General features: G+C 34.8%; 1 protein-coding gene across 2 annotated transcripts in view; it reads left to right on the forward strand.

Moving 5' to 3' along the window:
- Positions 1–25,697, forward strand: part of LOC106042138 (cilia- and flagella-associated protein 47) — a 308,071-nt gene that overhangs the window by 162,526 nt on the left and 119,848 nt on the right. For both annotated transcript variants that reach the window (XM_066980338.1, XM_066980347.1), the window contains exon 50: positions 694–831. In XM_066980338.1, the coding sequence (XP_066836439.1) occupies positions 694–831 (138 nt within the window). The remainder of the gene's footprint in view (positions 1–693; positions 832–25,697) is intronic.

Genomic DNA, 25,697 nt, shown 5'->3' on the forward strand with positions numbered 1-25,697 from the left:
GCATGCAATATAACAAAAAACCTGCTTATTCAAAACTAGTATTTGAAATGTTCCCAAATGATATTAGTGTTGTTTAAAGGAACCAGGTACATACTGGATTTTATAATATATTTTATACTATCAAGAAGAAATTATGTTTTTAACTGAAGAGGCTTTTCACTGCAACTTAAAAATCCCATTTTTACAATCTCTGTGTATTTTGTCTTCTATAAATACTTGATTTCACCTTACAAACAACACAGAAATGCATGACAGGATATTTTAAGTATTACATTTGTTATCTTATAGTAGCAGAATGACACGGTGATTTAAAAACAAACAAACAAACAAAAACAACACAGAAACAATCAAGTCTATGCATAGAAATTTGTGCTGGAAAAAAAAAAAGATGCTATTATTGTCTGCCATATATGGTCATCTTTGAAAAGTGTATTTCTTATTACTGATTTTTGGTTCAGATAAGTGGAAAAACACTGTGGGAAGAAAAATAGTTAATTTCCTTGGACTCACTTAAGACGTTTTTTTATTACCTTAAATTAGAATTGGATGGCTGACACCTGGAGTAGAAATTTTACTTTGTGTTTTATTAGTTTTGAACTGAGGAAATACTCATAGGTGTCTAGCAGTCTATTTTATAGAGCTAATGCTCTATTAGTCCCAGCTAATATAACATCTGTGATCTATTTGTTTTAGGTATAATTTCATTTGTTGCTGAAGATGCAGACCAACAGCAGTCTCAGCATAACAGCTCACCAGAGAAGACAGATGGTGAACAGGCCCTTCAGAAACTGTCAACAGAGACACCACAAACTGTTGATAGAGCAAACACAGGTATGTTTGTTCTTATGGATAACTTCATTATCTGTTTGTATAAACTTACATCTTTATTTATTTTTTAAATGTATATTTTTTATGCCAGGTCATATACCTGTAAAAACTGTAAAGTCAAATGCTTATTCCTGGCATAAATAAAATTTCTCCTTTGTTGATTTTTGTCACATTTTAATGAATTTAAAGCTTATCTCTCCCCCCGGCCACGTCTCTGAACATCACTATTGTAAAGGCACAATATTTATTAAATGTTGTCTTGTAGAAGTATCTAGTAATATTAACAGTGCTGATGTCACAGCAGGCAGTTGCTGAAATTCACACCACTCCATTCCACTTATGGAATAAACTTCTAAGTGCTAGTTGTAGATACTTGTTTGGTCATTTACAGTGAAATCTAGAATAGATTTTTCAAAAAATACCTGCTAATTTCAAATTGTCATCTCATAACTTATTATAAACAGTTTCTGGATTACTTTGGGGATTTTAAGTGTTCCAGAGGAATAGAAGTTTGCGATTAGAAATGTGCACACCGAATAGACTAAGTTTTTTATTTGTTTGTTTCTAAACCAATATCTTCTTTTTCTTTACATTTGCAAATAAAGCTTTAGTTATAGAACTGTCCTATTTATGTTTTTAATATTTAATCTGGAGCGTATTTAAATTATCAAGCTTTATGTTAGATAAGTGTATTAGTCACAGGGAAAGCTATTGGGGAAAATTCTTTTTAACCTACATCAGGTGGTGTTTTGACAAAGATTTAGATTTAAGGAAATTGGGAAGAGCTTGCAGGTGAAGATCTCTCTGCTTTTTTGGCAATTATAATTTCATTTTAATGCATTTTATCTAGTTTTAAAAAATAATCAAAAGCTAATTTAATTATTAATAAAAGAATTATTTAATTTGAGTTAGTCCAGTGTGAATGTATTTAACAAAATGTTAAATACACCTCTAAAATAATGATCATTCTATCATTCTAAATAATCATTCAGAGGTTAATATCCCATCTCTGATATGAAGCAATCCCAAGAATTTACAATCTGTATAGACAAGAGAGAGACAGAACACAGAAGCTCAGAAAACTGAAGTCATTCTCCCTGATCATACAGTAGCTTAATGGTGGGGAGTATTACAAAAATCCACTTTTTTACTCACAAGTCAGAGCCCTGTTGATGGATATGCATTGTCTTTTTAATTTACCAGATTCACTACCTCATTGGGTTTCACTAAATAGATTTTGTGAATTTTTAACTACTTTTTTTTTTTTTTTACCCAGCTCAGATTGATGATGTACTTTGTGACGTGTAGTCCACTTTTTTTTTTCTTTTTAACAGCTACAATTAAAACTAACTAAAGATAGTAAAATGTCTTCTGTGGTTATGTACCTCTTAGACAAAATTAGATCTTCTAAAATGTTGTTTTGTCAATATTTGTCAATACAATGTGAGTTTAAAATAGGAAAAGGAATAGAAGTGGAAGAGAATGATGCAGAAGGGCTACATCTATAATTCTATGGTTGGTCTCCTTTCAAAAAGAGACAGAAAATGTTCACAAAGAAAATAAAGTGACAAATGAACTGATCTTTTCCAGTAATACTTATGATACAGATAACACTATTGCCATAGTGATAAAATTTTCAGAAAAAAGCAAGACAAGTCATTGTTTGATGAATGGAGGAACAAGGGATTGAAAAGAAGTCTGGAAATATTAAATATAGGATTTTTGAAGCCAAGGGGAAAAAATAAGCTAAATCAGTAAACAAAAACAACAAAAAATGTGAAGAATTATATGAGGACAGTATAGATTCAGTTCTTTTCTGTTGTATGTTTAAAGGGAACACTAGTCATGTTGAACAGTATTTTTTTTGTGTTTTTTTTTTTTTCTTTTTAAATACTGGCATAAATAGAGCTAGAATTAAGACAAAGTCCTTAGAAAGAGGACTTTCTTTTTCTTAAGGACTTTTTTGTCCTTTCTTTTAAAATTCTTCTGAAGGTCTTTAATGACTGGCCTGGTGGTTGGGGGGGAGAGTAGTAGATATTGTCTGCGTCAGCTTCAGTGAGGCATTTGACCCTGTGTTCAGAGAAGCTGAAGTATGGACTGAATAAGCCAACAGTGAGGTGAATTTAAAACTGTCTGAACCACTGGGCCCAGAGAGTGATGATCAGTGGTACAAAGTGTAGTCAGAGGCAGTAAATACCAATGTGCCCCAGGGGTCAATACTAGGTCCAACTCTGTTTAACATTTTCATTAATGATCTGGATGATGGGACAGAGTGTACCCTCAGCACGTTTTCAGGTGGGAGGAGTGACTGCTACACCAGAAGGTCTTGCTGCCATCAGGAGGGACCTTGACAGGCTGGAGCAGTGGTCTTTAAAAGACATTTAGATTTAGAGCTTAGTGATATGGTTTAGTGGAGGACTTGAGAGAAGTGCAGTCTTGAATCTGGGTAGGAACAGCCACAGTTGAATCACTAACTAGCATTCACTGCTTTTGAGGTTTCAAGAGTATTTCCTTGTGTTCTTCTCCTACAACTGCTTTTTAATTTAAATTTTCTTGTACAAAAACATGGACATAGGTGACATTAAAACTCTTACGATGCATCAAAAGAAGTTTACAGAAGAAGGATTTAAATTGAAATTAAGGTGATAAATACAGACAATGCAGTAGAGGTGAGAATTAGTAGATTTTGTAATGTTAGAGGAAATTAATCATAAAAGATGTGTCTAAAGTGATGCAAGAACCAGGGTCATATTGGAGGTGATTTCCAAATCTCTGCTGAAAAGGGGAAGCTTGTAAATGTTTATGAATTTAATTATCTGGTGTCTAAGCTAAACACCTCTGCTTATGAGATATTTAGGCTTTGCAAAGGTAGGAACCAGACATGCAAAACTGGTAGAATCTGTAATTAAAAGTAACTGAAAAGAGAATAAATGAGTGGATTTCTCAATACCAACCAAATCACCGATGATGTGAATTGAGGGTGGTAGGCAGTAAATTCAAAGTAAATTCACTTTTTTTTTTTGTTGTTGTTATTGTTACTGATAAGTCATTTGTTCATTTGGTTTTGTCACTTGTTGTGTGAAACTGACTTATGAATTTGATATATAATTCTTAAATATGGAGGTAGATGATCAGTCTCTTCACTAGCTGAGAGGAGCCAGGTGATCTGCTCCAACTCAGTTCCCTTTTTCACTGCAGAATAATTTACATGGATAAAATCAACACAGAACACTGGGTCCCATAGGTACTTGGAGTAATCTGCAGTATATTTGTATATGGCTGCATCAAGTTACTATATCTTATCTTTCATTTTTCATTTTTTGCTGTCACTGTGCTACCATACAGTTATATCTTAGTCTTACTATAACCTTATGCATTTGTAGTAAAATGTACTAACTCAAGTTTCGCATGGTTAACAATGTTTAGGAGATCATTATGTTTACTTTCTAAAATAGACTTAAAGTAGGATATGAAATGACCCTTCCCTGAAAGAGCATTGCTAAATAATACAATTTTTGTCTTCAATACAGAAAATACAGCCTTACAATGTACGCATCCTAGGAACAACAAGCTTCCCCCTCAGCTTTAAATCAACTGACTGCTTCTAATCTTTACGCAAAACATCATCTTCCATCACAACCTTTCATTTGTACTAGACATCCATAGCTTTTACAACTGGGGAAAGTATCAGCTGAAAATGCCTAAATAGAGATAGAAGGTGGCAAAGTGTCATCTAAATTATGTAGTGGTAATAGTCATTTTCTGAACTTACTTCAAAGAGGAACTGATGGAGGCTTAGCTTTATCCTAAGCAGTTTTCTTTTGCACAGGTATTGTTACTGCAGTTTTTCATAAAAAATGAATTTTTCTTATGACTCATCAGAGTACTGATATGACTGATATTTCTGAGATGTAGTTCAGTGTTAAATATAGGATTTCTCAACTGCAGGCTGCACACCTCTAGTAGAATGCAAACCACTTGCAGGAATGGCTTGCATTTCACCAGAGGAATCAAAGGCTGCTGGAGTGGGTCTGAAAGCTGAGAATCCCTGTAGCTACTGTTACTATTCTGGGGTAACAGAAAATAGTGGGCTCCTAGAGAAAAACTAAATGGACTTGAAACCAAAACAAATGTGAGGTCATCTATAGCTGAATAAAGCTATAGAAGGTCTCTAATGATAAAAACATGTAAACCAAAAATATTTGTCTTGCTGTCAATCAGTAGAAAATATTATTTTAAAACATACTAGCAACTGCTACCTTGTTCTAACATTCAATCTAACATCTAACATCTAACATTCAATACAGTCTTCAGGTGCTCAAAAATATGCATCATATAAATACATATATATATATATAAACATTTAGCTTTTTCTGTCTAAAATAGTTTTCGTATATTCCTTTCAACATTCCTACCAACATTGCTCATAATACTCTTCCCACTAATGATACTGTAATTTGTTCAAGATTTTTTTTTCTCCTGTAGTTAACTGCAGATGCAGTTAAAAAAGAAGTGCATTTACTGCTTGCAATGAAAACCATTGCTACAGAAATCCTTATGACAAATCCTCTTTTTGTTGCTTTACACCAGGAGAAAAAAATAATCAGAAAAATATCTGCAGCACAAAAGTAGTGATAGAGATTGCCTCTTTGTTCATTGATAGGAATTTCCAGTTCTTTCCAAAGCATATTTCTGTCTTCCTAGAGAAGAGCTCCTCATTTATTTGTTTTCTCATGGGATCCAAAAGTAAACAGAGACCAAGTGGGTGCTGACTGAAAGTAGGATGCAGCTGATCTTTGGTATGAGACATCTCTTTAGATATTCATTTGGAAAAAAAAGTGATGAAATCATCAGTAAATATTAGTCTTTAATATATAGTTGTTTCACAGTGTGACCAAATGCTCTGACACCTCGTACACTTGTCAAAATTTCCTTTCAAGGTGGAGGAAATTGTTTTGAGTACACAGTCCATAGCAGCTTCTTAAACAGAATTATCCTTAGACAATTGCCCTTGTGTAGTGCTCTTTGCTGTGTTGCATGTGGGCAATGTGGAGGATGCTTGGCTCAGTTTTTGCTAGAGCAGCTCAGCCACCCACAGGAGTTTGATCCAGCACCTTCTCTGAAGAAGAGCTGAGAATGTCAAGTTGGTGCAGTTAGTGCAATAACTAAGATTTGCGCTGCAGCTGCAAATCCACCTTTTCCTTTTCCAGAATCTCTGTCTCTCTCTCTCTCTCCAGCACTAAGTTGCAGCACAGAGCTGGCACTTGAGCAACAGCTTTTATTGTTCCTGCTATTGGCGATATCTCTCAGAACTGAGATCTACAGATGCAGAAAGTGCAACACAGGAATTTTTCATGTGCTCTTGTCTTAATCTGTTTGCCTTGAGCATTACTTTTACCAAAAGATTATGCTTCGTATTGCATTATTCTTATGAACTGCATTTACATGTTTATGCCATTGCCAAGTTTTTGCATTTCTTTGTAGTTGGAAGGCACAACATCAAAAAGATGCACTGCTTGCAAATTGGCCTAAGCTTTTTGTAATGGCTTAATGGTTAGGCCAGGCATTCATTTTGGCAAAGCCTGCTTTAATTATCTTTTTTAAAGCTTATTTATCTTTCAACCAGGCTTTCAATGACAAGGGACATTTCCTAGTCTAAGAATTTATAATTGTAGTCTTCATGCTATGTCTTCTTGACAGTTTAGTGTGTTTCCCATTGTCTTTAGAAACTGCTTCCAAGTGGGTTCATTGAGAAAGCAACACATTGGAAAGGTAATAATATTTACATATAAGGTCCTTCTGAACCGTCAGGCTTGAAATCAGTCTCTGAGAACTGAACATCTGTGGCAGCACTCTGAGGGCATTCATGTAAGGAAGACAATGAAAAATTTTCTTTGTTCTAGCAGCTGTTAAAGGCTATTAAGAGGAAAACAGCACTCAGGTTGGTGACAATTTAAAATATAGGTTTACATTTCTTTGTGTGAAATTTTAAAAAAGATCATAAGAACTGAGTGCAATGGTAGATGTTAGGATTTAATCTGAATTAATAGAATAATATGGTTAATATACCTTTAAGGGTATAATTCATGTACTTCTAAAGGTATAATTGCTATACAATATTTACATATTTACATATTTATATATTTATACATATTTATTTGCAGAATTAATATCTTTCCAACATAAAACAAAACCACAGGAATATCTTAAAAATCATCTTGAGTTATCTACCTAATAAATTTTGATTGTGTAGTAAAGCTATTTTTCAGTATAATCTGCATGCTGTATGTTCAAGTATATTGTGCTCCAGCTTCAGATTAGTTTGTTTAAAGTCTCCATCTTCAGAAAAAAAGAAAATTACAGAACAAATATTGAAAGAAAATAGTCCCCATGTAAATGGCATGCATATTTGAAAATGTAAACTGCCAACCAGAGATGCTTTTTTTGTTTGTTTTTGCTAGCTTTTTCTCAGTTGCAGCTATACTTAAGCTAGTGGGGATGGTTTGGCATATGCAGAACATTAAGGACTCGACTGTTTTATCCTTTTTTCCTTTGTCAAAAAGAATGTTCAATTATTATTAGCTTTCTCAGTAGGTGCTCTTCTGCAGTACTGCAGTCTGCTAAGTGTTATGCATTTTCCTGTGCCCTTTTGAAACTCAGAACAGCTTGATTCCACTAATAAACTAACATGTTGTTTTGAAACAGTTCAGAAGTAGCAATGCTTCAAGGACCTATGGCCCACATGGAATTTTGTGGGGCATGGTATGTGTGCAATTAAAAATCTGTGCAAACTAAACATGATAGCCCATTTAAAATTAATAACAAAAGCAGTTTGTAATTGCTTGCAGTAAGGCTGCTTGTGAATTTTAGGTTACATCATCCTTCATGCAGCAGGTGTTTTAATATAGCTATGCTACCATAACCACAAATAAGTCACTCCATTTGTAAACCTGTACATCTGTATATTTTTGGATGCCATAGCATGCAGGATTGCATTTGCATATAAATAGATTAAATTTTCTTACCTAATTAAAAATGTCTGGGATATGCATATTGCTTGTTCTAATAGTCTGTAGTTGTAATAACAAATTAACAATAAGCTCTGTTACTGAGAAACACATTCCTTCTGTCATATCTGGCAGCTCTCAAGTATTTATATGTATACAGAATTTTGTCAATTAGCAGCCAATTTAATACAAATATTCTGAAAAAAACTGTGTAGAAGAATGGGTGTAGTTGTCATGGTTACCTGGCTAGATATGCTCTGGTCTTCTCTCTGTCCCTCTTAAGTTCACTGGTGATATAATAGGCATGTCTTGCACCTTGCTGAATTGAAATGGCACAGTATAACCACACTGGAATTTCCTCCCCTTCTAGTCTACTATTCAGCAACAGGGCTAATGTGAGAAGCCTAAGTATAAACCCTTTCCTAGATGCCTGTGACAAAACATTGAGTGATCTATAAAATAACCTTTCTGAAACAAAATAGTAAATAAACCAGCACCAGCAGTAGTTTCTTTGCAGTCAATGCCCTTGCTATTAGGTTTGAGCGTGTGAGATGCTCTTTATTTATGTCATCATATGCCTTTCCTACTTTGTCATGCTTACAGAGAATTCTCATTTTACCCCTTAGCATATAATCAGTCATAAACGCACAGAGAACATGTAATAGTCATGAAACAGAGGCATAAGTCTGCTTAGGACAGAAAATAACGGGGTGAGGACAGGACAGAGGGAAGGTCCCTACCAGTCTCCCCTATTCATGCTGTTTCAATTGCTATGAGCTGTGAAAGTACATATTGTGCCAGAAAACAAGAAAAAGTCAAATTTTACAACTTAATATTTGGGTCATTTCACAAGAAGTGGAGTTCAATTCAAATATGTGATTATTAAAGTCTTTCATGTTTTTATCCTGTCTAAATAATTACTTGAATCTATTACATGACTCTAAACATTACAGATACATTCCAATTACAGGAACATCAACAAGATTTGCTAAAAGCAATTGCTTAGAATAACTTGTTGCTTATGGGTGCAAGCACTTTCCTGTAAGGTGTGTGTTTAGTCTCTTAGGCAGAGTAAGGAATTGGAATTTAAATTCTTAGGGCCTGACAGGGCAATCCAACTACATATAAGTAGCTATATATATATATGTATTATGTATACACACACTGTGTATATATATTGCAAGTTTCTGAAAATGAAATAGCTCAGAAACATTAATTACAACAATTATGTTCTTAAGATAACAGGAGGCATATTAGTTTCCAACAGGAGGAAATAAACCACATTTATCAGTTCGATCTAATTTATTTTTTTCTCTCCACTATAGGGCTTCTTCACATATTATTTTAATAATCCTAATACAAGTAGTGCTATACTTTTGTAAGTAGACAAGTTTGCACCACATACTACTGCCATTGTCTGCCTTTGGACCTATAACCACATTGTTCCTAAGGACTTATATTTGTGATTAGGTAATTCTAGCTATGTAAGTCATTTTTATAAGTAAAGAACTGTAAGTTCACCTAGCTGTTTTTTCATGGATGAATTTCACTCGTATTCAGATCCTCTTGTTCATTCCATAGGCTGCTGCTGGAATTTGCTATGGACTTTTATTTCTATAGCAGCTGCAAAATAAATGGTCTATATAGAGTTTTGGCTCTTAGTTCATCCCAAACACTGGATGTTCCTGAATTCTCATTCATTCAGTTATGAGATAGTAACCAGAAAAGGGCCACTCTGACATTTTTACTGAGTATGCAATTGATGTTTTTTGTCCATTGCAGTGATTTATTTGTTGTGATGTCTACTGTCTCTCTCAAAATTTTCCCTTTGCTTTCTCTGTGGTAATAGCAGAACCCTAATTGTTCTTAACATATTTAAGAAATTATAAATATTAGTGAAGCATTGTTTCACACTGTGGCAAAAGACAGATGGCACTTTATGCACTATCGTTAGAGGGTGAGAGTATGTGTATGTAAAAAGTATAATTAGATTTGGATAAACTTTTGAGGCATTACTTATTTCTGCTTATTGCATTTGGCACTGATTTTGCTATAGAACTTTCTCTGTGAAAGAGATATTTTTGAGTAAGCAGAAGGAAACTTTAGAGGAGATAAAAATGCAAACAACATTGTGAGTTGTCAAATTTATAGTATGGATTGTAGTAATTGCTCATTTAATATATCTTAATGAAATTATAGAAGTATAAACATGAAAAAATAATTGGAATGCTGTTAGAATATTAACAGAAATGATTGCCATAGTGATATTATTTCCAGTTTTTACTTCTTTTGTGCTTAAAATATTAATTAAAATGTATTATTGCAATATTTAAGTTTGCTAAGGTGTTACTGGATATGTGTTCAAACCATACAAAATCAGAGGGTGTATGTATCAAGAAATGTGTTAAATTTTATATTTAAATGGTTTCTATGTGTGTATTAGAGTTTATGCACCAACGATCCATCAATAGGTAAATGAGATGTCAGATCCTAGAATGTATCCAGCTAGCAGTCACTTTGCCTTTTCTTTGTGAACTTAGAAAGTACTTTAGAAGATACTTACTGGTATCATTGCCTTGTCTGTTAAAAATCACAGTTCAGTTCACATCCAAAATTTGAGCTGTTTTGCATTGAAAAGTCTGGCAGATCCTTTTCCTTTACCTTGAAGCATCTGTCAGATCTTGTATTAAAGTTTACTGAATATTAGTTTGACTGTCTATGGTAACCTTACAAATCCATAAATATTCTTTCCCTTGACAAATGTAGTTAAAGTATTTCTTTTCAGGCATGATTATTTTAGACTGTTATTTTGAGTCCCCAAAACATGCTTGTTTATTTCTGTGGAAAGGTCCTTTTTTTACCCTTTTCTGTTTTGCAATAAACTATATTTGCTTTGTTCCACTGAACTTTTGACCTATATTTTTCCAATACTAGGAAAATCTGAATCTCATGCTTCTTTTTTGACTGATTTGTTTGTTTCCTTTCCTCTACTTGCTACCAATAAATTTATGGAGAGATTGTGCGACATTTTTTCTTGATACTCCTTATAATGTCTTGTATGTAACTTGTGGTTTATTAAAAGCCTGATTTATAGGTGATAAACTGTAGATCTCATCTCAAGGATCTTTCATATGATCCTTGCTTTTCTACAGGTAGAAGAAGAGGCAAACAGGCAAAAATATGAGAAAGTACCGTAGGAGTTCTTGTGTCCTATATGTTTTGAATCAGGTCATGTTGGTCTGATTGCAACTGAAATACCTTTCACAACCTATTTCTAAGCAGTGATCAAAATAGGAATCAGAATGTTTTTCAGCCCTACTGGGATGCAGGGGTGCCTGGGATACATACTAGGATTCTCCAGGATAGGAGACCTACAAGTTTAGAAAATACAGTAATTCCAGGAAAAAAAAAAAATAAATTGACTGAAGTTGTACATTCTCAGGTGCCATTGGGGCCAGTCCATACATTTAGAGAAAGTGGTTTTAATAGGTAATTCTTGAGGATCCAAAAGGGGTTCCCAAGCTCAGTGAGGAAAATCTTTTTTTTTTGTTTTCTCTTTAATTTCCTTTTTTTTTTTTCCCTGTTTAACTTCAAAAATCAGTTTTGGTTTATTTGAGGCATCTTTGACATGAGGACTGAGAAAATGGAAGAAAACTGTTGTACAAAGATGCTATTATAAAAATGGCATCTTCAAAAATGCTTTGTTTGCCATAATATTTTTGTAGGTATGGTATCTCATTCATCCCCTTTGTTTCCAGGTTATAAATTACTTAGTTCCAAGTATTTATTTTTCTCTACGATATCTAGCTCTTTTTCACCTTCCACGGGTGTCATGGTTTCTTTGAAAAACTTAAGAAATTACAGGTTATTGTATGAAATTGTGGATGCAAAAGCTTTGTGGCACTGTAAATATAGAAGGTAGCATTCTGCTAATGCATGTTAAGAAGATAATTGGAATTGCTGTTTGAAGGTTTGGTGTTTGTTTTGTTTGTTTGTTCCTTCATACTGAATGACACCAAATACTATTTACTTCTTTTTAAGGAAGATAGAATTCTTCATTCTAAATAGAAAGATGTAAGCAGCATTATGAGAAAAATATGGAATCATAGAATCATCTAGGTTGAAAAAGACCTTCAAGATTACTAAATACAACCATGTAAAATTCCCTCTTCGAGAATATATACAAATATTGTTACCGTTATTTGAAAGTGATAAGATATTGCACTCAAATGACTGTTACTTGCTGTACAATATGGCAATTATTATTGCATTGCTTTGAACTGTAAAATGCATATTCGTTGTGGTTTAACCTGGCCGGCAGCTAAACACCACACAGCCGTTCGCCCACCCTCCGCCCTCCCTCTCTGGGATGGGGGAGAGAAATGGGAAAGTGAAGCCGGTGAGTTGAGATAAAGACAGTTTATTAAGACAGGAAAATAATAATAATAATAGTAGTATGACTAATAATAATGTGTACGAAACAAGTGATGCACAATGCAATTGCTCACCACCCGCTGACCGATGCCCAGCCTATTCCCGAGCAGCCGGCCCCCCCACCCCGGCCAGCCACCCCTATATATTGTTTAGCATGACGTCAGATGGTATGGAATACCCCTTTGGCCAGTTTGGGTCAGCTGTCCTGGGTCTGTCCCCTCCCAGCTCCTGCTGCACCCCCAGCCTGCTCGCTGGCAGGACAGAGCGAGAAGCCGAAAAGTCCTTGGCCTGGTGTAAACACTGCTCTGCAACAATTAAAACATCAGCATGTTATCAGCGCTCTTCTAATCCTAATCCAAAACATAGCACCCTACCAGCTACTAGGAGGAAAATTAACTCTGTCCTAATTAAAACCAGGACAATATTTTAAAACACATGATTTTTGTATAGGCTTCACATAATAGACACATTGTAAACCATGCTTGTTGCGTAACAGATATTTTACAGAAGCAGATAAAGAAAAAGCATTTAACATAAGTATTTTGTATGTCACTATTGTAGATATATGCAGTATTAAATAATGTGCAGGACACAAAACCTAGCAAGATAGATATGTGGGTTTTTTTTTGGTTGTTGTTTGATTGATTTTTAATGTGTATAGTGTATATGAAACATAGGAAATTGCATATGTGAATTTCTGTTCAGTCATTTTCAATTGGGAATGCATCAACGGTTCCTTATATACCTGTTATTTCAGCCTTGGATTTCATGCATATTTAAAAAAATATAATTTCTAATAATGGAAAGCCTCATGAAAAAACTGCACTTGAGTTAGTACAATAATAGTAATCCCTGTTTTTTTTTTTTTTTTGTGGGAGGTGAGGGGGATGTTTACAAAGGCTTTTGCTTGTTTTGGCAAATTAGAGTTAATTGTAAGAATATGATTAGCATTCCTGGTAAACTGTGTAACTGAGCCTATATTATTTAGGACGATTGGTTCTACTTTCATAGTGTATGTACTAATTATCATCCAATGTCAGAAGGATTTAGAGGATTGCTTTAACTAAACTCTCTGGGTTTAACAGTTTACTAGACTTTACTTATCTACCAACATATTGAGCAATTAGTAAGAACAGCCTTTATCAGTGTTACAATCTATGCTTCCTGTTGTAAAGAAGATAGGGAGACAAAGTTCAGCATCTGTAAATATGAAAAATAATATCCATGAAATTAATGAAGAGTTAGTTTTATGTAGTGTAGAAATACGTAAGCATAAAGCTCTTCTACTCAAAGATTAATGGAATTTGGCGTAATTTCTTATTTTATTGTAAACAAATTGCTCACACAACTCTACAGTGTGTTTGGCTGAAATCTAATGAAAATCGGCCTACTTAATCCTTGTGGTCAGGATTCTATTTCATATAAGTAATTTTCTGTTTATGGATGTTAGAGAAATAAACATAGTTTTTCTAAAATAACCAAGAATTTTAGGTGCTCAACAGAAATGTGTTAAAGAGGTCAGGAAGTGGTCAAAAAATTGTACTTGATAGTATCTTCTTCAGGGAGCGCATATTGTAGAATTATCTTGATTTTGTGTGCATGTGTGTGTCGTTTCTTTGTCTTGCCTTTTTGTCTTGAGTTACAAGGACAAGGTCAAAAGTATAGTTACATGGCAGTAAACTTGATTAAAAGGTTTCTATCAAGATAGAAGTGTGATATTGAGTGAGAATAAATGGATACTTGTCAGATTCAATGCCTTTGCATTTTCCTAACTATGTTTGTAGGAAATGCTACAGTAAGACTATATTAGGACCGATAAAACACCTTAGATTAATTTCATATTATTGCCATACCAGCTGTAATATAGATAAAAGTATTTTTTTTCTGTTAAATACAGAATAACAAATTTTGTAATGAATGGTGGTCAGGAATCCCTCAGTAGGCTGCATGTGTATAACTTCTGTACTCTTGGCTTATCTTCACATAAGAAAAAGACATTCTTCCAGATTTAGCATGGTTTTTAAATGCATCTACATAGGATTAGCCTGCTGAAGCATGATAGAGAACTTAGAAGTGAACCCTGTTGAGCGGTCTTTTCACTGTAGTTTCTTGTAGATTTCTATAATAAAATCAAAGTTAGCTCACAGTTAAAGGTTCAATTAGAAATTCACATATATTCCAGGAAACGTTGTTAAATTAGCTTCCTGGTAGCTAGAAGGGTGAAGTCTTTGAATTTTAATGAAGTTCTATATTCAAAATGAGGATATGTAGTGCTAAACATTTTGGGGGGGTCTTTTTAAATATTTTGAAAAGCTGGTGAGTTCCAAGCTGAGAGATGCAAACATATAGGGAAATAAAGTAATTAATTTTTCGCTTGTGCAATGCTGTTTGACTCTAAATTAGGAAGTATAGCTTTTAAATAGTTTAACATTTAAAGAAAAAAGAGAAACAGAACATTGATCTTCTCTCGTACCTGAACAATATATATTCCCATTAATGGGTTACAGTGGAGTAAACATGTGCCTTAAGAAAAATCTGTTAACTACCCTCTTACTCTGTTCTAAAGAAAGATGACAATAGTTTGTAAATTACAAGGTAATTCCTATAATCCAGTTGATTCAATTTCATTTGCCTCTAGAATGAAAAGGAACACTGCTAGATAGAGTGTACCTTTTAATACCTTCCATGTGGAACAATTTGTTAAGAGTAGTTACTTGCTTGTGTGACACAACACTAGTATAAAACTGGAGTACCTTTATCTTCAGTAAGCTTGTTTTGATTCTTTTTGTATTGACAATACTAGAATATGACTTGGAATTTTATGATAAAGAACATTTAACTGATGGAAGTATCTTTCACCACAGCATATTACGTTTAGAGAGCACAACAGCTGGAGAATTTTTAAAGAAATTCTAACAGACTTTAGCTGCTAAGACTTGAAACCGAGAGGTTTGCTATGCCATGTATGTGAGCATGCTTCTGAGATACAAGAAAGCTAATTACAAAGAATGAGCTGCTTTTCTGCTGCCTTTTCTTTTTCTCCAGCTAATCTGATCTTCTGCCTGTCACAGGGCATTGTGTTTTACTGATATTTCATTCAGTAATTTGTGTTTGACTGAAATAAAAGTTCCAAAAAACATTAATTATGCATTGGCACATTGTTTCAGTCATGAGGATTTTTACCAGTTATAAAATCATTCTGCTTTCATATTTGAATTTTTCTGGCTTCAGTTCATATGTGTTATATTTTGTTTTTGTCCATTATGTCAAAGACATCTTAGTAGCCCAAATGTTTTCTTTGTGAAGGAATTTTATGTAGTATAACAATACTACCTACTAAAACAAACAACCAAACAAAACTCCCTAAAAACTATGACCAATTAGGTTTTCTCTCACTGGAGCAATAATACTTATTATATGTATAAATGTCTGCATTTTATATTTTTTGTATTTATCACTTGAGAACCATTTTAAGGAACTTTAGGACTGGAAATCATCTCAGAGTACAACTTAACCTACTGTGCCAAGGGTATATCAACCGTGACTGTGTGTACATGACTTTTGAGCTGGCTATACTTTTTCAGATGTGTTAAAATGTCTGTCACACAGCTTACCCAAGCTGTTCACCTGGCAAATGATTTCCAAGTGTAAGTCACATTTCATACCCACTTTAAATGTGCAATGCTATACTAAACCTAATAGTGAATACTATTTATGCAAAGATGCAGAAGAAAAAAAAAAAAAGGAAAAAAAATGAGTTATTTTACTCCATCCTTATTTGTAACTTATCAATATTGGTGGCTTTTCTGCTGAATTGACAGAAGACATGCCTTTCCCTTCTGTTCTCTTTCCCTTTCCATTCTTCATTAAATGGTTTATATTGTTCTGGTATGCATTCTTGGAGAGTAGTGGCAATTGTCCTAACCCTCCAGAGAGCCCCTGGGGAAGTTTAGGGAACCTATTTTCCATGATCACCTTTAGCAGCTTTATAGGCCAGCATAATAGGAATAAACATTAATCTTTCTGTTCCTTATCTGAGACCTTACAGATTCATACACAGAGAGCAAGTTGCAGGGGAAGACTTTTGGACTTTCCAATTTTTAGCTGAATAGACAGACAAAGAGTTAAATAAACAAACAAACAATCAAACAAAAAAACTCAGTCAAAATAAAGCCGAATAGGGCAAATGAAGAAAAATCACTAGTGCTTTGGAAAAAATCTTAAAAATTTTGGGCCATTTTAAAATTTGAATAAAGTAAGTGGGAGCAGGGAAGGTTAGTGAGTAACTTATGTGAGTTGGATTAGGAAATTGACTGACATGGATATGCTTGGCATTGCTTCTTCTTGGGACTGTAGTCCAAGCTTTGCATGTATTAGCAGAGTGCCAGGAACTCTAGTTTTGTGTCAGCTAGAGATTTTGATTGTGCATGGGTGTATTTACCTGTGTCATAGGTGGCTGGTATCTGGGTGATACACTGTCATATGCTCTGAGCTTACTCCCCATGCCACAGTTTCCTCGGGAAAAGAACTCCACATGAACCAGATCAGACCTTGATTTCTGTCCCAGTGTGTACCGACAGGTCTGTATCTACCACTAGAAGTTTCTTATAGAAGCAAGCTAATTTCATGAAATGTATATGCCCTGGAGAAGTGCAGAAAACAATACAACTGGAAACAGAAAAAAGCCACTGTAGAAGGGGAATAGCCATATTTGCCATATTTACATTTTATCACCCAGCTGCAAGGGAGAAGGGAGGGCTGTGATGTCATCACGTTAGGGTATTGAGATTTGATGAAGAACATCAAGAACATTCTGAATTAAAGGGATATTTTCTGTTTTGCAAATCATCCAGATCTAGAAGATCTGCTGGATATATTTTTTAAGCTGTTACTTGAGAGATGGAAATAATAAAGTGTCTTTATGGAGTAAAGGAGGCTGGCTGAAAAATGGTGCTAAGACACCATACCACGCTGATAGTAATAGCATGGAAGGGAAGACAGCTTCAAAAATGGAAGCTGGCAACAGCACTGGTCGTCCATTTATTTGAAATAAGCTGTCTGTGGTGGTAAAAATTCTCTTCTTCTTACACTTTTGGAGAAAAGTTAGGGAAAGGGAATATCAATCATTGGACAGTGATGTCAAAGTTGCCACCATGAAGTGGTGACATTCTTCTGAGAACATAGTTTTGAAGGGAGAAGAAAAATAGAGTGGTTCTGGGAATCTGCCTTAGAAGAGAGAAGACGTTTTCAGAGCTTTGTTTCCCAGTGGTCACAGCTAATTCCTAGGGCCAAAATGTGATCCTCATTTTACTTTTTACAAAATTGTTCTCACTTCTGTTTCCATAGTTTCCCAAGTATCAAGAGCCTTTGGAGTTACAGTCATTATCTAGTTTAGGACAATACTAAAGAAAAGGAACCATGCCCTAGTTTGTAGATTTCCCTCTTGTAGAATCCCCTTCTTCATCAATCCTGCCTATATGTATATTAAACCAAAAATTTTGAATTCTTTCAATATTAAATATATTTTTATGTATGAACATATTATAATGTCATTTTAAATTGCAGCATTTTGAAGTGTACCACTTTCATACATCAGCTCTGAAGAAGGTGCACAAACTGATGTAATCTTTCAACCTCAATGTCATGTTAGTACTGTCCCTCTCTATGAACTAGGTTTGCTATGAAAGATATATTTGTAGCCAACTGTAAATTTATAAAGGTTGCTCTAAGCTACTTATATTTATGTACATATAGATGTATATTATGTCCTGTACAAACATGATTAATGTTTGAGGAACAAATATTATTTCAAACAATGTTGTAAGTATTACAATAAATGAACATTCATTGACAGGCTAAGGTTACTCAAATATGTTCATTTGCATAAAATAGCATTCTACAGCACAGTTTGTCTTGCCATAGAATGCAAAAGCATTTAAAAAATCTATACATAATACCAATTACCATATATTACCAAATACCATAATTACATTTACCAAAAAAAAAAAAAAGTATAGCCCTTAGATGTGAAAACTGGGATGAGCTCAAGCCCAAAGGTGACGACTTTAAATTAATTACTTCATTGGAAGAAGAGAACATAGATGTATTGCCTTTCCAAGGATGAGCTATTCCACACATAGTAAAAATGAATATTAGGGTCTGCCTTTTTGCATCATTCTGAGCTTCTAACATAATAGGGTTGCAACATTCTCATGATGTGTTAGTGTTAGCTTTCTCCTTAAATTAGGTTCACACTTTCTACACATGAAAACCAATTCTGAGATGTCTAGAGCCAGTTAAAATAGGATTTAATTTATAACTAGTTTTTAGTGGAGTGATGGGTCTAACGAATCAGAAAGATTACACTTTTCACCTGAGGCAAATGAACTAAGTAGATTTATCTAGAGACACTAGATATAAAAAAAAATATCCAAAACCTTATTGAAAAACATATGGTTTTTATATGTCTTTGGACAGATTATTGTAACTAGTTATGTATTTGGCATAAATGTTGAGGCTTATATTAAATGAGTTGGAAGAAACATTAAATTTATGTTAAAAATGTTAACTATAAATATAACATAGTAGAGAAACTTAAATTGTCAGGAAAAGTGTAGAGAAGAAATGTTAGGTCTTTTTAGTATAACTCTTAGATTTCTAAGGCCCATCAAACTTGAAAAATGAACAATATAAATCATCAAATCTGCTTAATAGCTTGATCTGTTTGAAATTAATTTATATTAAAAAAATCTTTTTTCTACATCTAATAAGACAACTAAATAAATATGATATGTATTTATAGCTGATCTTGTTTCATGAGCAACAACTCTTGTCTTTTACAGATGACTCTAGTGGGGTTACTCATATGTGTTTACATATGGGCAGAAAGAAGTCTAAATTTTCATATTTCCTGTCCTAGCAGGGATCATTTTCATATTGAAAATGATTACCTATTTACATATTGTAGGGGGATTAAGTAAAATGTCTTTTTATATTTATATATTTATATTTTATGTTCTATAAAGTACAGTTTTATACTATGAGAGCAATATTTAGGGTATCCACCTAAATCTTAGAATCATTCAGGTTGGAAAGAACCTCTAAGATCATCTGGTCCAACCTTTAACCTAGTACTGAGAAATCCACCACTAAACCATGCTATGAACTTTTACATCTGCACATTTCTTGAAGGTCTTCATGGATGGTAGCTCAATCACTTTCCTGGGCAGCCTATTCCAATGCCACACAGCCCTTTCAGTGTATGAATTTCTTCTAAAATCCATCCTAAACCTCCCCTGGTGCAACCTGAGGCCATTTCCCCTCATCTTATCACTCGATGCTTGGGAGACGAGCCTGATCCCCACACTCGCCTCCTCTAAGGTAAAAAAAAAAAAAAATAATCAGGCAAAGCTCAAAAAAAAAAAAAAGATATTTTACAGTGATGCTGTCTGAATTTGAGCTGGCATGAAGGATGCTGGTCCTAACCAGTGGTCCTAACCATTAATGACAGATGCTTGACCATAACTGTCAAGAGTAAAGAGAATCAAGAGAAGACAGTGGACATTAAATGTTTATATAAATGCATTTGTATGTTCAGAATATTTCTGCTTAATCCTATTTGTTGCTGGTGATTTCCCTCTGAAGTGCTGAACAAACTTATTTTTTTTTTGTTTCATGAAATCTGACAAGATTATGACCTGATGGTTGCATGAAGCAGGCTAAGGGTTTTTCTGTCAATGAAACCACAGAATTAGATGATAAAGAAATACAGGCCTGAAGTCAAACCAGATTTATCTCCTAACAAAAGCACTGTGCTCTGGCCCTGAGAAAAGACTTCAAATGCATTAAAATTATCAATGCAAGTTTAGAAATGTAGTTGTGTAAAGTAGGTGTGTATATATGCTTGTGTTTGCAGTGGTATTCTTTGTTTTGAGTCATTGGCAGAGTTGTAAGGATGTCACATTATGAACTGAGATGTCTTAGTGAGGGAAAAGACATCATCTTGGAATATTTTTGTGTTACAATAAACATTTTCTGGGGTAGAGAGCAAAAGTATCTATTTCTAGTGCCAGTTTTTAAATGTGTGTAGAAAACAGAAACAGATATAATATTGGCCTGTGAGTATTTTCTGTTTGGCAGTTCTGATGTTTATAAGAATGTTGTTTAAAAATCTAGACATGGAAAAAAGGCACACTTAAAAGCCACAGTGTAAAACCAAAGCAACAGAAACAAAAACAAAACCACAATGCACACAAAAGCAACAGTTGTAATCAACATCAGATTCCAAAAAGACAGGCTGGGTAATTACAAATTTACATTTTTACTTTGCTACCTGCAATTATATCTAATGTATTTGTTTATACTTCTCCTTTTAAAAAGGGTAACGTCAAGTTGTATGGGAAGGGGTGGCTAGGAGCAGCCATTAAATGCTTACCAGAATGCAACTAGAACTTGCCATGACAATAAACGTTGTCATGACAAATTTCTTGTCAACATAAAATTCCAAAATATTTGACCTGATTTCATCTACCTTGGGACTGGTACCAGATTAAATGAAAGACGTCTGGATTTGTTTCCTAACTAATGTTTGAAGATTGCCCTTTTTAATGCTGGCTCTTGCAGTCTAATGACTTTTAACTTTAGATGTTTTAAGAAGACATTTAGGATCATTTTACATCGCCATAAGCTCTGGCCTGCTAGTTTAGGTGACATAAATGGTGTGTTAAATTGCAATCTCATGATAGGTTCTCTGCATTCAAACACAGGGATTCGGTTAGGGTAGCAAATTCATTGTCAGTGATCAGCAAAATCTACAAATAAGTGGTAAATGTTATTTACGCACTGCTAGCAGGGTGGGAATGGGGGTATGGGGAAAGGAGAGGACTGTCAGTAACCTTGCTAGCCAGCTTCTGAGAGTGACCGATGAAGTCTTAGTTTAATCATTCCCATCCATTGATAGCAAAGCTACCAGGCTCAGTTTTCATCAGATCAACAAGTTAGCAGCATGGCCAAACTGTCTAAAGAAAAGAAGCTCTTACTCTGTTCTACTTTTTCCCTATTCATAATAGAAAATAAAGAAAAAGGCCTATTTCCAGCCACTTTCACCTTGCACCATTTCTGGCATTTATGAAGACTCATCTGCTTCTATTGATTGATGCAAAAGTCTGAATTCTAGGAAATAAACCTTACTGCATCTGTTCACTGAAGCATTTGACAGGTGCAAGAGTACAAGAAATGGGCTTGGACTAAACAAGCACCACTCAGGGGTGAGAAAAACATGGGAGGAAAGAGGGGAATAAATCATCTCCTTTTCAGCATGAGAGATATCTCCATCATTGCCCATGATGTTTCAGCCTTGTTTTCCAAGGTCTACTCCCTGGTAAATAAAAATCTTACGGGAAAAACAAACAAACAAAAGAAAGAATGAAAGAGAAGAATAAAAGTAAGAAGTGCCAAAGCACCTAACCTTCTGCTCTATACATTAGCAAATGAAGTTCTAACAGTAGGCTTATTTTCAGTTGTGCAAATTCTTCACATTTGAAACAGAAACACCATTCTACAAGTTAAGGAAAGTTCAAGAGCAATTGTTGTGACTTTAATCTGCTTATGTATTTTTTTTTTTTCAGAGAGCTAATGCTTTTGAAGATTTGATAACTTTTGAAGTGACTTCTGAGTATCCCCAAGGTTAAGAACTAGGTTCTATCTTGTAGATTTCCATGGCAAGAGAAGAAATTCACAGTAAAATTAGGCTGTAATACCTTGAGAATGAGTATACTTGAAATAAATTGTCTTTGTGCTAGCCATCCAAATACATTATATGGATAAAGACCTGAGGTGAAACTCATCTATAAAGTCACTATTTTGTATCAGGTTTAAGGCTTAGAGGGAACAAAGCCCCAGGCTTTATATTTTTGACAATGCAAATGCATAACCAAAGCAACCATTCAGCCATGTTTTTACTGAGTATAAACTGACAGAATATCAAAGTTTATACAACTTCAAGGAGTGATACTAAACATTACTTCTAGGAATGTATGTTTAGTAAAGAGTTCAGCTGAAAAAATACACTGAAAGATCCTCCTTAAGCAGAGAATTGCCAGGTTGTTTCCATTTGCTAAGAAAAGTGTTTAAATAAAACATTTCATTTAGGGAAGTGCCTGTTGAAGGTGTTGTGTAAATAATAGCATGACCTAAACTATCTAAAAATAATGTAATGTAAAAATAATGTAATGCCATTTAAATATGTGTACAAGATATTCCCTACCAAATACGATAACTTTTTTTACAGAAAGGTAAACCCTCGGCTATGTAGTTCATTTTGGGTTTCAAGAAAAAAAAGCTTGATTTCCTAAAACTGTTATGAGTCAAAAGAGAAATGGATCTAAAGATTCAAAGGGATAAAAATGTAAATAGGAATTATGATTTGCTTAACAACAACAACAAAAAAGACACCCTTATAGATCAAGATACTTGTTGTCAAAACAGTAAAGAAAGCAACTTGTCCTAAAAGCTTTGCTTGTGGTGTCAGAGTCAGGAATTAGAGTATTTTTTAAGCAACTTGTATGAAGAACCAATGAATTTGTATGTAAAAGATAGAAGAAAAATGCAAATAGACTGTAACTTCTACATTATGGTAATTACGAAGTACAGAAAACTGATTTGGGAAAGTTAAGATTGCAAAGGAAAAATCTGTCATCAGAAACACTAAAGAAAGCTTTAAGTCTATATGGAAAAAGAGCTCTCAGGAGAAGTATAAGTTGCTGGAAGAGAGCACTGCAATGACAAGTAACAGTAAAGTTCCACAAACCTATTGGTTATACATTAGGGAAACTGGGAAAGTACTAAGCACATTGGAGACATGCTTCCAGTTGGTCATTTTCTCAGAGATGGAGGATGATACTAAAAAATACCTGTCCTAGGGATAAAAAGTAATTAAGGAATTCTAATACTAAAAGCAGGCATTTTCACCTCATTCTTTTTCTCTCTTCATGGTGAGAACTAGCCATTTCTTCCTGTGCTTTTGTTTCTGTGTCTCAGTCCAGTCTTTTAACTTGCCCTATTAGGCAGCTTAAATTCCTGAGAAGCCTTTGAGGAGAGATCTTAGATTTTTGGAAAACTAGTGTACTACATGAACCAGATGTCCTTTGTTCACATAGCTGGTGACTTCGTCAGAGAATTCAAATAGGTTTGTGTGTTGGGCTTTCTTTTCCTTTTTGTGGCTCTTAATCATTTTCCTTGGAATAGATAAACAAACTCACCATCTGTAATTTCTCAGCTTATCCCAGAGACCTGTCTAAAAATTGGCAGCACATTCGCTGCCTTTTCATTTCTTTGTAACTGAAAGTTACAAAGAATCTAAGCAATGGGTCATGCAGTGGCATGAAATCTACCATGCTTTCATACATGAGTTCCTTTTGAAATCTTGGGCAGAGATTCTCTTGCCCATGTGATTTGCTCTTTCTTTATCAGTCTGCTCCAAAAACTTCCTGCCAACACCTCCATTTGGGAGAGTCCCTCTGACTGTTCCCCTCAGGACAAGCTCTAGTGCGGATATGGGAAGCCCCCTAAACTCCACTCCAGTGAGCTCTACTGCAAAGAATTAATTTAGCTTTTTTACTGTAGCCTTATCCTACTTGAGCACTCCTTTTCCACCCTGATCATTCATCAGCCCTTCTGAGTTTGGCAGGCTGCCAGTTTCAGATATGTTTGACAAGATTTTACTAGTAGTTTTTAAAGTCTTAATCAAGCTGTCACTCAAGAATTATTATTATTTTTTTTTTCTTTGCATGAGTGTTTTTGAAGGTTTGGGGGCAGGGATGTGGCCTTATTAATTTTCTGCTTATGGTCTTTTCTATTTCTCTTGTATAGGACATTCATTCTTGAAAGTGCTGGTTTATATTAATAATTCTTTGTCCTGCTGTTTAATCAGTTACTATTTCCATCCTTTAAAGTTTTGTTGTTGTTTGTTTTGTTTTGCTTTTAATACTCCATTAATTTAAGATTCAGCTTCTAATACGGTATATTTTAAATTATGTTCATGACACCTGCTAGTTCTTCAGAGTTTTTGGTTACTGCTTTTTAATTAATTGGTTTTTAATCATTCTTATTCTTTTTTTCTTTCTGGAATGAAATGTTATAGGGGATTAATCTTTCTGTTTCTTTTCTTTCTTTCTTTTCTTTTCTTTTCTTTCTTTTCTTTTTTTTTTCCCTTTTCTTTCTTTTCTTCCCTTTCTTTCTTTTTGTTTCTTTCTTTCTTTTCTTTCTACTTCTTATTGTCCCTACAATGATATTCATTTCGATGTCATCCTGGTACTTAATACAAAGTTGCTGTTCAGTGATAACATCTTAAACCAGACTTTGAATATTTTTCAGATTTAAATAAAAAATAGGTTGATCCAGTTATGGCACCTTGTAACATTTACTCAGGTCTACAGGTAATAACTGTAGATCCTTATTTATACGTTTTCTAGCCTTAGAGATCCTCTAGTTTATGTTACTATACTACAGTATAATGTTCTGTAGTCACTGTTACCATCCTCAGTAATATGGTCCTTTCTTTCTAGGCAAGGAAACCTAACCTGCAGGAATTTGGAGATATATGTGATGTCTATTTATTGGAAACAATTTTAATTGTGCTATTCCTCAGCTTATATTATCTGTCATTCAGATGGTTTTATTGCCTATCATTATCTTTTTTCTTACTGATTATGTCCTTTCCACCAAGTTTCTCATTAGGAGCTAAGTCAACATCATAATTTAAATTCCTGTATTCCAGTTCACACGCTGTATTTTCAGACTTATGTTTGTATAGAAGCACATATCACAGAATCATAGAATATCCTGAGTTGGAAGGGGCCCATTGATCACTCAGTGATCAATGAAGGATCATTGAGTCCAACTCCTGGCTCTGCACAGGATCACCCAAAAATCAGACCATGTGTCTGAGAGCCTTGTCCAAAGGCTTCTTGAACTCTGTCAGGGTCAGTGCCATGACCACTGCCCTGGGGAGCCTGTCCCAGTGCCCAACCACCCTCTGGGTGCAGAACCTTTCCCTAACCCCCAGCCTGACCCTCCCCTGTCCCAGCCCCATGCCGTTCCCTCGGGTCCTGTCGCTGTCCCCAGAGAGCAGAGCTCAGCGCCTGCCCCTCCGCTCCCCTCGTGAGGGAGCTGCAGGCCGCCATGAGGCCTCCCCTCGGCCTGCTCCGCTCTGGGCTGAGCAAACCAAGGGGCCTCAGCCGCTCCTCAGTCTTGCCCTCCAGACCCATCACCATTTTCGTAGCCCTCCTTTGGACACTCTGTAATAGTTTTATGTCCTTATATTGTGGTGCCCAAACCTGCACACAGTACTTGAGGTTAAGGCCTCAGGTAACGGTTTGGTTATCTGCCTTTATAAACCTTGTGTAAATGGAACTTTACTGTCAACATTTT

The sequence above is a fragment of the Anser cygnoides genome, chromosome 1, assembly GCF_040182565.1.
Source record: "Anser cygnoides isolate HZ-2024a breed goose chromosome 1, Taihu_goose_T2T_genome, whole genome shotgun sequence".
Taxonomy (NCBI): domain Eukaryota; kingdom Metazoa; phylum Chordata; class Aves; order Anseriformes; family Anatidae; genus Anser; species Anser cygnoides.